The sequence below is a fragment of the Cervus elaphus genome, chromosome 20 (genome assembly GCF_910594005.1).
Source record: "Cervus elaphus chromosome 20, mCerEla1.1, whole genome shotgun sequence".
Taxonomy (NCBI): Eukaryota; Metazoa; Chordata; class Mammalia; order Artiodactyla; family Cervidae; genus Cervus; species Cervus elaphus.
In genome coordinates, this window is record NC_057834.1 from 102649611 (window position 1) to 102664797 (window position 15187).

Below are 15187 nucleotides of genomic sequence, written 5' to 3' on the forward strand. Positions count from 1 at the left end.
GCCTTGGGCGGAGCCCAACCCCAGCAGAGGAAAGTGTGTGGGCATCCCCACTGGCTTGGATCACTCAAGACACAGCATACTGGAGAAAAACAAATTAATATTGGCTCTCCATCTCAGATGCCACCTCCTTTAGAAACCCCTGCCAGTAATTCCAAACAATTCATACCTCTCTCCTCCTTGATCTACAAAACTCACATGTGCACGTTCCTCAAGGCACTTAATTACATTGAATTTTGCATTCACTCAACACATATTTGGTGATTTTCTATCAAGGAAAACATGCTCAACTAGATGGTTGTTAACTAACAAAGACTGACTCCCTGCTCACAGAGAAGTAAGTAGAATGGAAAGTGGCTCATTATATGACAATGGGGACGTTATCTAACATCTCTGAGACTCAGTTTTCTTTTGGGAATAAAGAGACTGATCTCCTTTTATGAATATACATGTATGGAAAACACTATCAGAAGCTATCTCTGAGGGATAGGAGTATGGGGAATTTTGTCTTCACATTGCATTTCTGATTTTGTTTTTAGTGGACATAATGTCTCATGAGGAAAAAAGCGTTCAAACTGCTTTTCTTTTAGGTTAAGAAAACAATACCACTTCATTTTGTTGTGAGAATTAGTGAGGTATGATATGTGCATGGTCAGGACACAATAACCTCCCCCAGAGCGGAGTCTGTGGGCTCTGAACAAAAACTGGGGAGAGATGGAGGAGAGACCGGATCCTTGCCACACCTGTCAGTAGTACCTACTCCAGAGATCAAAGTCATTCTCTCCTACACACCAGCTTCTTTCTGGAGCAGAGACATGGCCAAGGGCATCTCTCAGCTTCCCTACCCTAAAGTGGCTGCCCCTGTATCCCAGAATGGCCTATAATTAGCCCATCATAGTGAGACTGGGGGCAGGGTTATGACTGGCAGTCTCTCCATAACAAGCCTGGAGAGTGGACAAGAGCAGTTTCTTTTCCCAGTAGATAAAGGGAGCAGAAGGAGGAAGTTTAATTCAGGGCAACACTTTTTGTAAAGACAAAACAATAGGATTTCACTACAAAATACAAAATGCGTTGCCAGCTGTGTCACCCCCTAGTAGGTGCTCAATAAATGATGGTGGCTATTATTACACCACTAACATGGAGGTTTGGGCTAAATCGGAATAAATGAGTATGACTTAGGAGAGCTGTGTGGGAACGCTGGCTGAATATGAGAGCACCGGGGGAAGAAAGACAGAAGAGTGAATTCCTGAATGTGGGAGCACTGGGGGTTGAAGAACAAGATTTCAGGGAGGAGAGAAGGAGAAAGGGAAGAACTTGAGCCAGATGTGGGGAGGGGTGGTGTTAACTACACAGATTCCAGAGGCTGCATGACAGAGAAACCACTCTACACAAAGATCAGGACAGTGAGGTTTGACTCAATGAGTCTCAAACCATGTGGGGATATCAGTCTTGCCTAACAAAAACAGTAAACTTCCTACTGAAGAGAATCCTGTCATATACTTCTCCTGTATCCGCTTTAGCTGCTAAACAAATATTTATCCAAATGGAATCGCCTGTGACTTCCTGGGAGTTTACACAGGACGTGTCACTTGGCGGGTAAGGAGCTGTGGCTCCCAGGTCCCTTCTTTCCTCTCCTCTACTTCAACATTTAGCAGGCAGCCCACTGGCCTGTTGATTTGATCCTGTGAGTCTGGGGGAATCTACTTTCACTAACATCCCAGACTGGTTAAGAAACTTTCTAAACTTGAGTCCTGAGGCTGAGAGCTGGGAGGGTTATTGATAAAACATTTTGACCATCTCATAACTGTACACACACACACACAGTTTTAATCCCAACACAAAGATGAAATCTGACAAGTACTCCTTAAAGAAAAAATCAAGATGCACCCAGTGTAAGGGAGCAATGCCTTACTTTCATCTTGGGAAGGGAAACCAAGCAGTGTTGGAAGTGCTGGACTCTCTCCGCCCCTCGACTACTTGCAGGGCACAGTCGGATATGGTGCCTTGCTGACAGCTGGGGACAACAATGTGGGCACGCTCAGCTCCACTCAGCTCTTCCCTTGCTCAGTAGTGGGGAGAGATGCCCTTTATCAGTGGCCCTTTGGAAGCCCCCATTGCAGGTTTTGACACTCTGAAGACTACCTGGCCACAGACAAAGCACTCCATTCCTTGGCTCAGGAACACCGGATGTGAGTGGGCAGAGCATGCTGTGAGCAGCAAAGAGAAAGAGAGGGCAACTCACCAGGAGGTTAAGAACATCATCAAAAATTGTTGCTGCTTATTGTCAGTCAGCCTACTGCTAATCTCAAACAGGCAATATTTTGCGACTAAAAGTTCCTATATAACACCCAGCAATTCTCTGAAGGGAGGTGGTAAAGAGCCACCATGGAACTAAGCACTACTTTCTTAAGGCACGGGTCTCAGAGGAATCTGTATGAGAAGAGCTAACTTCCATCACACTGAACATTCAGGTGGGGAAAGAAAAACAACCAATCCTCTGCAGGGAGTATGAGAATTCTGTACAAACTATAACCACATTGGTGTGAAATTCAAGAGGTGAGGGTATAATAGTCTCTCTTGTGGAGAAAAAGTAAAATAGTTGTCTTGATGGATGCCTAATCCCATCAGGAAACAATGTCAGTTTCCCTGGAAGAACAGATAGGAGCCTTTCCAGGAACTTTAGGATTTCAGGCAACAGGATCTGTTCTTACCTTGGGTTGTTCAACCTTCACAAGGCTTAAGAAAGTACCTGTCCTTGAGTAATATTAATATAGCTATAACCTAAAAGTTCTAGGTGCTAGGAAGGTCTGCCCCAGAGATGGTTATATTATAAAAGAAAGGTTCTGAGGTTTAGAAATTTTGCTCTATCACATCCTGGGGAAATCTCAAAGGAGGCAGTGAACTCTCATTCTCTCCATTTAATTCATGGGAGTAGCTACAAACACATACTAAACACCACCCAGGCACTGTGCGTGCACTTCCAGGGGTCCTCCCCACCCTGTGCAGGTGGGCACCCTTATGCTTCCCATATTACAGGTGAGGAAGTTGAGTCTCAAGGAGGTCAAGTCATTTGCTGACCTGGCAGAAAAGTGTTGAGCCTAGTTTCACAACAAGACTTTCTGATGCCAAATCCCTTCTGTTACTGGCTCCACTGCACACTGCAATCGCCAACCACTTAGGAAACTCCTTCTTTTTAAGTAAGGTCTCTCAGTCTATTTGCAAGTGAACTTTCCTAAATTACAGGGATCTTAGCTCAAAGCTCCACCTACAAATGACTCACAATTGTTTCCAAAATGAATAGCTGATTTGCGGAGAATCATGCAAATTCATTTACTGATGAAACTGCAGTGACAACAGACCAACATCAGTCTCATAGGGTCACAAATTCCAGTCTCTTAATTTTCGTCACACCATGCGGCTCTCTAGTTCCCCCACCAGGGATCAAACTCGAGCCCTTGGCAGTAAAAGCTCAGAATCCTAACCACTAGGACTGCTAAGAAATTCCCCCAGTTACTTAGGGCATAAACCACTAAAAGCCCAAAGTTAAAGAGGCTGGGTTTCAGACAGGCTCCACCAGCTGTCGTGATCTTACGTGAGTTGCCAACCTCACAGGCCTAATTTTAAAAGGGAGAGAGAAAGACAGAAAGCTAAAGAAAGAAATCTTGTTTTATTAGATTATTTGAAAAATTAATGGTAATATATAGGAAATAGTTTTGTAAGCTGCAAAGCCCTATACACATGGAAGATTCGATTATGATTATTTTGACTCAGCTATTTGGCTGGGTCTTACAGAGAATCTGAATCATCAGAGGTTTTTTTTAAATGAGGTGCAAAATGGCATAATGATCAAGGACCAAGCCCCAGACTCAGGATAACTATTTGCAAATCCGGGCTCTCCCACTTAACTTGCTGTTTGATCTTGATCAAATTACTTACCTTTTCTGTACCTCAGTTTTCTCATCTGGAAAATGGAGCTAATAATTACTGCTTATCTCACAGAGTTGCCCTGAAGACAATACAAGTTAAAATACTTAAAGAACTTAAAATAGCTCTTCATACTCAAGATGTTTGATGTGTATTACTCTACTAGCATGATGTTTATCACACAGACAAGAGGTAGACTACGGTTTAAAAGCCTTCATTACAAAACAAAACTGCTGCAGCAGAGGCAATAAGATACAGGATACTTTTGACCAGCAACCCAGCAATGTACTGGATTTTTAACTCTCTGGGACGCCCTTTTATAGAGAAAAATAAGTCATCAGGCTCCCAGTAAAACCCTGCTTCTCCCTCCCTTCCCCTGCTGGCTTCCTACACAAACAAACATAAAGGCACCACTCAAAGCCCTCTTTCCTCTTCCTTATTCTCCCATCCCTGAAGATCAGCTTCATCCCAGGTGAAGGCCCAATTGAAGAAGCCTAGACAGCCTGGGCAAGTCCCTGGAGACCAGGGCAGCGGCAGGATGTCCAGCTTTTCTCCTCCACTCTCCATCTCAATCCTTCCATCCTTCCCGGCTCATATCACACCCCACTTCCTCCCAAAAGACTTCTCGGCACTCTGCATCTGTAATTGCCAACTCTATATTTGCTGGCTGCATAATTATTACACAAGTGCCTATTTTATTGCTCCCAAAAGGTAACCTCCCCAAGGGCTAGTCATAGTTCTTCTAGAATCCCCACAGTGCTGAGTATGATGCTCCAGACAGACATCATATATATGCCATAAATAACTGGGGAAGGGGTTGAATTCACTGGAAGGAGCCCAGACTCCCTGCTAAGGGATCAGATGCAAACCAGGTCTGAGCCTTTACTCCTCCTCCCAAGCTCATGGCAGACGCTGCCATCAGATCACAGCATTCCCTCCCAGAGACCCTGGAAGAAACCTCAGCATCCTTTTCAACACTGCACCACAGGCGGCCAATACAAATTGACTGGAAAGATTAAGCCTTTTTGCCTTCTCTGCTTCCTAGGCATTTCCTTAACTGAGACTATACCCCTGGGACTTCACCACTATTACCATAACCACCATACTCTATTGTACAGAGCTGTTGACCTGTCCGCCTCCGGTAGACCAGGCTTTCAAAATTTTAATCATGAGAGTTCAATAATAACCCAAATTAGCATGTACCAAACTGAAGCTAAAGTTTCCCCAAACAATATTCATCTGATTAATGTAATGCACTCTGATATATCCCTATTATATTCCTATCTAAAATACTGATTCTGACTCACAAAATTCATCTCATGGTACACTATGGTCTACAACTATATCCATATGATAAATACACTGTGCTTAGCCACTCAGTCATGTCCGATTCTTTGTGAGCCAGGATCCTCTGTCCATGGGGATTCTCCGGGCAAGAATACTGCAGTGGGTAGCCATTTCCTCCTCCAGGGGATCTTCTCAACCCAGGGATCAAACCCAGGTCTCCCACATTGCAAGCAGATTCTTTACCGTCTGAGCCACCAGGGAAGCCCAATATAATAGATAGATAGATATAAAATATTAGTTCTATAAATAATGTTCCTTAAGATAACATTGAGCTGTGCTATAATTAGTTGCTTAGTTGCTCAGTTGTGTCTGACTCTTTGCAACCCCATGGACTGTAGCCTGCCAGGTACTTCTGTCCATGGGGATTTTCCAGGCAAGAATTCTGGAGTGGGTTGCCATGCCCTCCTCCAGGGAAATCTTCCCAATCCAGGTATTGAAGCCAGGTCTCCTGCATTGCCAGTGGATTCATTACCAGTTGAGCTACCAGGGAAGCACAACTGTAACTAATAATCCCTAACATCTTAGCCTTCATGCAACAGAAGTGCATTTCTTGCTCCCCTAAAAAGGTGTGGACTGGTGGGTAGCTTGCACTGGGCAGTCATTAAGGGTGGATTCCAAGCCATTTGCATCTTGTGGGATCTTCAACCCATGACTTCTGGAGGTCCCACGTTCAAGATCATAGCAATCCTGCCGGGGAAGCTTTTTAAGTGTCAGGTGTACAAGTGACACTCATTGCCTTCAATCTCTTTCCATGTAGTCACATGGCCTTACAATTGCAAGGGACCTGAGAAATGTAGTCTAGCCATGTGCCCAGGAAGAGATGACACAGATCTGATGACTAACTAGAAGTCTCTGCCAAAGACTTGCCATCTGAAAAATTCTCCAAAGGAAGGAGCTAGCCTTACTCCCATTTATCTTTCTAGTGACTAGCAAAATATGTGGCTCAGAGTAAGTGCATGGAAGATGTATGGTCGGAGAATGAATGGAGAACATGGTAGGTCCTGGCCAGAGCTCCAGAAGTGTTATGGTTTATGATTAGGCTTCATGATTCTCTCCAAACTCACACCTGTGCAAATCCCCTCCCCTGCCCAAAGCAGACCTGAATCTGAAAATCTGGATCAAGGCAGGTGGGGAAGATACCAGAGAAACTGTCTTGGTGTTTTCCCGTCTATTTGGGGGCTACACGGCCACTTACTCTTCCTACAACCACATGCCCGCTGAAAAGGAGCACAGCAGAACAGCAATGAGCACACAGGCTTTTGAGGCAGATAAATCCTGACCAGGCCTGTCTCTGGTTACAGAACTACAGCTGAGCATTCAGGATGCTGAGCGTCTTCTACGCATTATCTCATTGCATCCTCACAATAAGACCCTAAGGGATGTGGATTTCTCCCTCTGACTCCCAGTTCCCTGAGAATGAACATCCTCTACCCCTATGTTCCCAGAGCACTTTTTCCACAATTCTTTCCTATGGTAAGTACCTCACAACAAATGAGTTCCACTCTGAGAGCACATTCATAAGTCCAATTTGTTCCTAAATCCAATAAAGCTAGCCTAGGTACCCAACTAACACAATTCGCTATAGAGTACTGTACTGTAACTGTCTTATAGGACTTTTCACACAAATAGCACATAAAAAACAAACACAAAAAATAAAACATTTATAATCTTGCAGTACAGTACCTTGAAAAAAACAGTAGTACAGGACAACAGCTGGCATATAGGGGCACATTCTTTGAAAGTTTGCAACTTGAAGGTTCATATGTAGGGGAGTTACTATAATTCATGTATGGGGGAGCTAGTTGACATGCAGAAGTACATATCTATTCACCCTGCCTCTCCAACTACACTTCAAGGATAATGGAAACATCAGACACTTGAGGGTCAAAATACCTAGGATCAAATGCCAAACCCAACTAAGACACTTACCACAATATTTGAGCCTTGACTTCCTTGTCTGAGAAATGGAGTCAGAAGTCCAGCCTCAAAGGGATGCTGGAACATATAAACCCAATACCAATAAAGAACTATGCCTAGCACATAGTAGGTTCTTTAAAAAGTAAGAATATCCCTCCTTCTTCTCTGAGAGCAGGGATAAAGTTTTATTCCTGAGCACTAACACTTAATCTTGCACATAATAAATACATAACAAATGTTAGTTGAAATGCATTGAATGACCAGCACTTTACTGTTGAAAAATACAAATAAAACACACAAACCCGGTGTGAATCTTTAGAAATCCTTTTATCTCCCCTCCCCCTTCCCACACATTTCACTATTCTTTTCTCTTTGGGAAACGTGAACTTCTTTTTCTCATACTCAGAAATTCTAAATGGCTAACAGAGCACCTCAGGATTCTTTCCTCTGGCCATTATCCTTCTCTTTCAAGTTGTGCTCAGCAAGATTATTTGGATATTGGAGCTAAAAACGGTCAGATTACAAGTAGAGGGCCCTGAAATGTAACATTCCCCATTGCAGGATTCTGGAATTACACCAAGCACCAGGGAGGGCTTACTCTTCCCCAAAGAGCTCACTGTTCTGAAAAAAGTCTTTGTTTTAAGGCTTTGCGAAGCTGCCTTGTGGCATCTCCTCCGGGGTCCCCAGCACTAGTGTGGGACTGCTCACATCTAGAATATCTACATGCTCCCTGCAAAACAGAACATTCAAGAGTTCTACCATCCTGTAAAAACTGCTGCTGAGTCTTGGTTTATCTCACAGCATAACGATCGTTGTTTTGGAACCACTTGTTCTGATTTCTCCAGCAAGCCCCTGCTAATGATAGCAGCTAACACAGGTTTACTAGGCTTTGTATCAATTATCTCCTCTAATGCTCACAAAAACCCTACGAGGTGGATATTACTGTTACCCCATTTTGCAGAGAAAGAAACAGAGACTCAGAAGGTCAAAGAACTCTGCCCAAGGTCACACAGCCAGCAAGCAGCAAAGCCCCAATTCAAACCCTAGTCTCTGAGGTTCCAACCCCATTCCGTTTCTGTTACTCCACACCACCTTTTTAAATGGCTATAAAAGAAGGTCCTTTCTGTACAGAAATACTTGAAAAAATAAACAGTTTGGACTGGTTGATCTTTAGGTCCCTTCCCCCTCTTAAAAAAGAAATCTATGGTTCTACGGAGAGAAGGAAAAAAAAAAAGGGAAATGTAAGGAGGCCAAACATTATGAGGCTTGGCTTATCAGTATTTAATAACAGCTTTTGGATCAAAACTCTACAGAACCTTATTTATGGTCAGACAGTTACTGTTAAGCAGAACCTTTTTATACAACCTTTTCATCTGAGGATATTGTAGCCTTCTACTGCCTTTCTATTAGTGAGAGATGGGGTGTGAAATTTGCTGGCCCTGCCAACATTATCCCATTAAATTATCTGCCCTCTTTCAACGTAATTCACTCAGGGGCACCAGTTTGAGCCTCGGGCCGTGTGGCTGTCCGTGCCTGGGCGTTCTGAGGGGGAGGTGTGAAGGAGAAAGTTCAGGTGGTAGTGGCACCCCATGACATAACGTCAATCCGCGTTTCGCTGCTTTACCAAAATAAAGTGGATGCCACAATTATACCATTCCTAAACAAACGGAAAACCCCAACCAAGCTTACTGCAACAAAGAGAGAGCCTTTTTACTGCTGTTTATTTTTATTTTGTATTTGTTAGCTTTTTAGATATTCCTGGCATGCAAGTCAGGCTCCGTGTAACAAGCAGCTGCATTTAGTTAAGGATTTCGAAGAGTTCCCCCTCCCCACCCCATTATCCTCCCCCCACCGCCCACTTAAACTCCAGAGAAATTTCTCAGACTCAAAGAAGGCTATTCCTTTCTCTTCGTCTGTCTACAGAACAGTCTCTCCCGACACACCTCAGGGATTAGGTAAGGCCAGGCTGAGGCTCTGGTGTCAAGAAAGAGACCTGGGAGACTTGAGTGTTTCCCAGCTGGGGCTGGATTTGCAAGGGTCTGATTCACATCGGGAACTTGGAGCAGGCAAGCCAGCTCTCCCACCAGAGAACATTCTAATAAATCACCCCTGTTCAGCCTACACCCCAAGTTGTACACCACGATGCAAATACAGAGGCACTTCATCAAAATACATCTCATCGCTGGTTGGAAGGAACTGCCAGACACACTCCTCAAACCGCATCCAAGTTGCAGTTTGTTACAACAATATAATTCCTCTTGATCAGAGGTGCAGACCATCAGAGGCCCTTCCGGTCTATCTCTGAATTACAGCAGGTCTGGCCTGGGGAACTCCAGCACAGGAAGGAAAACTGAAATTGGCCATCTCCAATCATTTCTTATGGGCTTCTCTGATGGCTCAGCGGGTCAAGAATCTGCCTGCAATGCAGGAGACGCAGGAGACTTGGGTTTGATCCCTGGGTCAGGAAGATCCCCTGGAGGAACAAATGTCAACCCCCTCCAGTATTCTTGCCTGGAAAATACCTTGGGCAGAGGAGCCTGGCGGGCTATAGCACATGGGGTTGTAAAGAGTGGGACACAACTGAGCACAGTCATTTCTTATAACTCCTAGGTATGGCTAAAAAAAATGTTCCTTTGCTACTCTCAGAATACGTAGAGGAATGGCCCCTTTGGCAACTACATAACATAAAAGGAGTGTAAATGTTAAGACTTAAGCAGGAAAGACTGTCCAGGGCAGCAATAGACAAGAGCATGAACTCTTAGGGTCTGTAAGGCCAGCAAGGCCATTTCCTAGCCATGTGACCTTAAGAAAGCAATTTAACCTCTCTATGGCTAAATCAAAATGAGCTGATTACACCACCTTCCTCATGGGGCTGTTGTGAGGATTCAGTGAGTTAATACTTGCAAAATGCTTAGAATGGTGACTGGCCTATTGTAAGGATTATGCAAGTGTTTGTTAAATAAATTGTATAAACAGAGGCATCTCAGAATGCTTGGGTTCAGGGAAATACATTCCTAGCTGAGGTCAAAGGATTTGGCACCATTCATCAGCTTCTCTCAGGCCCAATAACAGCCGGCCTGGTGGGAGAGAAAGCGGAAAGTGAGACAAGATAGAGGCCCCATGGATTGTGCAGATGTGGGCTAAGGCCCAGGACCCCCCATCATCCTGCAATCCCTTGCAACCTACCCAGGAAGACAACTCATTGCCCCAGGCATCAAGCACTCCAAATCAATGGCTCCTATCTTTGCGGGATTAGAGTTTTCTTTAAAAGTCAGATTATAGCTAGAAACATACAACCATAAAAATTCACATTAAATTTTGCGTATTATTTCTGGGGGTTTGCATAGCCTTAATTTCAGGTACCCCAATTTAAGACCCTCTAGTATGGGTGCTCTTCTCCAGTACTTGCCATTCATGGTTTCACTTAGATCTCATACACTCAGGTTGGGCTCAGAAAAACTAATCACCATACCCAGTGAGTATAAGAGAAAAGACTTAAACCCATTCTGGTTCTGTTAACTCCAACACCTGTGCTCATAACTATTAAGCTCCACTGTTAAGTTCTACCACACTCTCTTCATACTAGAAGACGAAAAAAGAAAAGGAAAAATCCTTGAAAATATGCCATGTTGCGTTTTTACTAGGAAAAGCAAATTATACCACTTTGAAATTATACAGCTTTACATATGCCCAAGGAGATTATTCTCCATTCATTCAACAAAAAACTATGGCCCACCCTTACTATATGTGTATATATGTCATTTATATGGATATACATATATGTATGTATATGTGTGTGTATATATATGTATACATATACAGAAGGGTATTCCAGGTAGCTCAGTGGTAAAGAATCCGCCTGCCAATGCAGGAGACATGGGTTCAATCCCTGGGTCGGAAAGATGCCGTGGAGAAGGTAATGGTTACCCATTCTAGTATTCATGCCTAGAAAAACCCCTGGACAGTGGAGCCTGGCAGGCTACAGTCCATGGGGATGCAATGAGTTGGACACGACTGAGTGGCTGAGCACACACGTATATACACATATAGCCTACAAAGCCCTCCATTCTCCATAGGATGCTGGGTAAAATTTTCAGAAATATTTTAAATAGGGTATGTGGTCACCACCAAACCACAGCCAATTTGGACACTAATGGATGCAAGTGACACACCATTTAGAAACTTTCAAGTCTAATTTGAGGCCTAGGCTCGCCATGTAGGAGATGGAGAGGAAAATACAGCCCAAAGTTTAGTCTGTAAAAGGACTCCTAACCAAATATCAGGAAGATAACCCCAGGTATCAGAATAGCAATACAACCATAAGAAAACTGAATCGATATTAGAAATTAAATATTCCCAACACACTGCCAGAGGCAGTGGGACCACACCGTTTGTCAACTGGGCCTCAACGTGGCTCCCCCAGGGAGATCTTCAGGTGTCTCCAATAATGATGGGGCTGAATAGCTTGGTCCCCGGTGTTTTCACTAGCAAGCTAACAGTCTTACTGCCCTCAAGAGACTCTGATTCTAGAAGCAGACAGAACAGGCACCTATTAAAACAGCTTTGGAAAGTTTACAGAATGACAGCAAACAGTAGCAGGCCACCACCCTCTGACTCCAAGCAGCCAAACCACAGAATCTATAAGACTCTGAGAGGCCAGAGTGGGTTCTATATGCCCTGAACTCTGGGTACAATTATCAAGGCTTCAGTTTCTTAGAGAGTTTTAGCTCTGGATAGGTAAGAGGTCGATGGGGAGAAAACAATGAACAGGACAGAAAAAAATAAATGTAAAGGTTTGCTACTTCTGGCTAACAAAAGAGAGAAGTGATGGGAGAAATGCTGAGCATTTTTTAAAATAAATAAATGTAACATATCTCCCTTTAGGCTGATTTCCTGAGCCTCTGGCTGAGTTACCTTGAGAATCTTGGATCAGACAAGAATAAATCTGAGTTCCACTAGAAAATTTGTCCCCAGAGAAAAGATCAAGCATTCACAGAAGTGGAAAGGGATTTATTAGACAATAAATAAGACAGTAATAACGGATTTTAGGTCATTATTGAAGAGTTCAGGATAGGCAATGCTCTTTGAAAAAAAAAAAAAGATAAATTTTAATGGGAGAAAAAGAAACAATTTTAATTCATACATATGGAGGTTCCACAGAAATGGAACCCAAGAAGTAGCAACTTTTATACTTTTTAGACAAAGAAACAATAAATTTGCGAGAAATTTTAAGTTGTTTAAGCTTGTAGACAGTTAAACAAGATAGAATTTGGGTGACTGCTTACAAAATTAATTTTGTTACAATGATTACAGTGTCTACATTACAATTGTCTACAATGATTACAAAATGATTGTCTGGACGTTTATTTAAAGACAGATTAAGAAGGAAAGGTACAATGGACCAACATGTCCTCTCCTTGGTTCTTCCCCATGATCTAAAAGCATCAATTGCTGAAAGGTTATATAGGAGGAAAGGAGTAGACAGAGGATATAACTGAAATAATCAAGGCCCCAAGCTAGAAGCCTTGCCTTGCTAGAATCACCCTGGTTATCTCCACCTCAATTCACCCTGCAACCTGACATCACGACTGTTTACAGTGTTGTAGGCAGTATGGCCCATTTTTTACTCTTCACCCAGGTGTGTGGCATGGAACCAGATGTTTGGCATCAAGGAAGCAAATATCCATGTGACCAAGCTGTTTACATTTCATTAGGATTTTTCATCAGGAAGGTGCACTCCCTGCTGATGTACATCTTAATTACAATTAGGAGTTGTATTTACCCCGGAGGAGTCTCCAGATTAGCACAACCACACTATAGGATCAGTTTCAGAATCATCCTCGGAAAATGCGGTTCCCACTTCCCCAAAGACATCTCTAAGAAATTAAAATTCACACACAACTTCCTTCCAGAGTGTGTTTTTCTACTACGAAAAAAAATATTAGCTAGATTTTAGTCCAAACTAATTCTGCAGTCATTGTCCATGTAGGGAACAGATCTCTTCCCCTCAACTGCTAAATAGCCCAGAGCCTTTTTTCTCCCTAAAAGCACAGCGTTAACTTAAAAATGAAAGATGCATGATAAAAGAGCATAGGTTGGGGCTGGGAGGGAGGGAGGGAAGAATTCAGGGTCTCCAATACTCCCTCAAGGGATGCATGTTAAAAGTGAGGCCCAAGACCCTGGAGACTTTAATCAACTTTCCCCCTCCAACCTCCAAAGAATGAATCGGTTGTCTCCACAGGCGCAACCCGGCTCTTCCCTCTCATTGTGTACCGGCTCAGACTCAGCAAGGATCCCAGCTTCCCGCAGCGAACTAAGACGCCGGAGCTTTCGTGAAGTCTTTCTCTAACCGTTGCGATTGTCTTTGGAGATTACCAAAATCAAGTATGCATTAGCTGGCTTTTCCCCTCTTGTTCGTAACACACACACACACACACACACACACACACACACACACACACGTGCACTTAGGAGCGGCAGGCCTGACAGCACATTTTGCACAAAGTAGCGGCGGCGGCAGCGCACACGTTGTGGCCTCCATCGTGACCCTCCAGAAGCCCGGCGAGTCGGGCACCGTGGAGATGCGAGGCCGCCCGAGCCCCAGGAGGACAGAGCTTTTGTTTGAGTCGGTCTTCGGACGACACAGACTCTCGCAGGCACCCCTGAAAATACAAACTCCCTTCTGGCCACGCTCTCCAGGACCGCTGCGATTTGGGAGCAGGATGGACTTGAACACTAGTTGAAGCGCATTTAGGGGTCCAACGAGAGATGGGGAGACGAAAAGCATCCCGTCGCCCCACGAACCCCAACCCCTCCACGCTGTCCCAGGGCTGACAACTGAGGTTGGGCGCCGGGAAATAAGTCCCGGGAGCACCTCCGGCCCGCATCGAGGTTCGCGGGTGAATCCTCGCCTGTCTCCCCGGCGCCTGAGGTCGCGCTGGAGAGTCACCCGACGGGACGCCGGCCGCCCCCGGAGGCGCGCACGGAGCTTCCCGTCTACCCAGTGCCGGACGAATCGGCTGGAGGTTGGCCGGGGCCGGACGGGCCCGCAAACTGGCCGATGCGCCTCTTACCTTGGGCAGTGGCCCCGCGCGCCGCCAGCAGCAGCGAGGCCAGCAGCGCCAGGAGTGGCGGGCGCGCCCCGCGGCGGCGCGGCCGGTGCATTCCTCCTCTCGCGGCGGCGGCGGCGGCGGCTCCCAGGCCGCGCGCAGAACATCCACGGGTTCTGCCCGGGGTCCCAGCCACCTCGTCCCGGTCGCTCTCCCCGCAGGATGCCAGGGGCGTCTGCGAAGTTCTTTGTCCGTCTAACCTGCTCCTTCGCCTTCGCCCGGCCGCTCAGGACCCCGTAAGCGCGGTCCCTCCCCAGCCCTCTCGCTGCAGCCTCGCCGCGGCCGGACAGTCAGTTCAGTCGCGGGTTGTCGGGGTCGCACTCGCGGAGGGCGAGTCTCGCCCGCGCGGACTCTGAGAAGAGCGCGCCCTGCGCCCGGGGGCTGCCGTCCCGGGGCTCCCTCCGTGGCGGCCGCGGCGGCTCCTCCCGCTCTGCGCGCTGGCAGTCTTGCACTCAGCCTCCCTCAACTTGTCACTTTCCACCAACTCTCCAGCCCAGCGCCTGGGCCCCAACCAATGGCAGAGGCGAACCCAGGCCGGCGACCCAGCGCCCTCTGCTGCCGCCTTTCAACACCCGCACCCTCCGGACGTCCCGAGAGTTGTTTCCGCGCCTCCAGCAAGCCCACCTCCCCTCCCCCACGACACCTCAAACCTGCAGCCGGAATTGAGCAGCGGGGGGGACCTCGGGGCCACTTGACAGAAAGGGAAACTGAGGCTCGGGGAGGTTTATCTGGCTCACAAACCGGTAGCTGAATGACTTAGTTAGGAGTCACAGATAGCGATCTCAGTTTTTCCGCTGTTAGCTGTGTAACCCTGGGTAATAGAACATTTAGTGATACCATGCAATCTCCCTTTTGAGTTTCTCTTTGACCCATAAAGTGATTTATGGTTTCTC

General features: G+C 45.7%; 1 protein-coding gene across 1 annotated transcript in view; it reads right to left on the reverse strand.

The window, feature by feature from the left end:
* The window catches only part of ROR1 (receptor tyrosine kinase like orphan receptor 1), a 457745-nt gene extending 442816 nt beyond the window's left edge, over positions 1-14929 (reverse strand). Inside the window, exon 1 of the mRNA XM_043876205.1 lies at positions 14259-14929. Coding sequence (XP_043732140.1) covers positions 14259-14349 — 91 coding nt within the window. The 5' untranslated portion in view covers positions 14350-14929. The remainder of the gene's footprint in view (positions 1-14258) is intronic.
* Between the last annotated feature and the right edge of the window lie 258 nt (positions 14930-15187).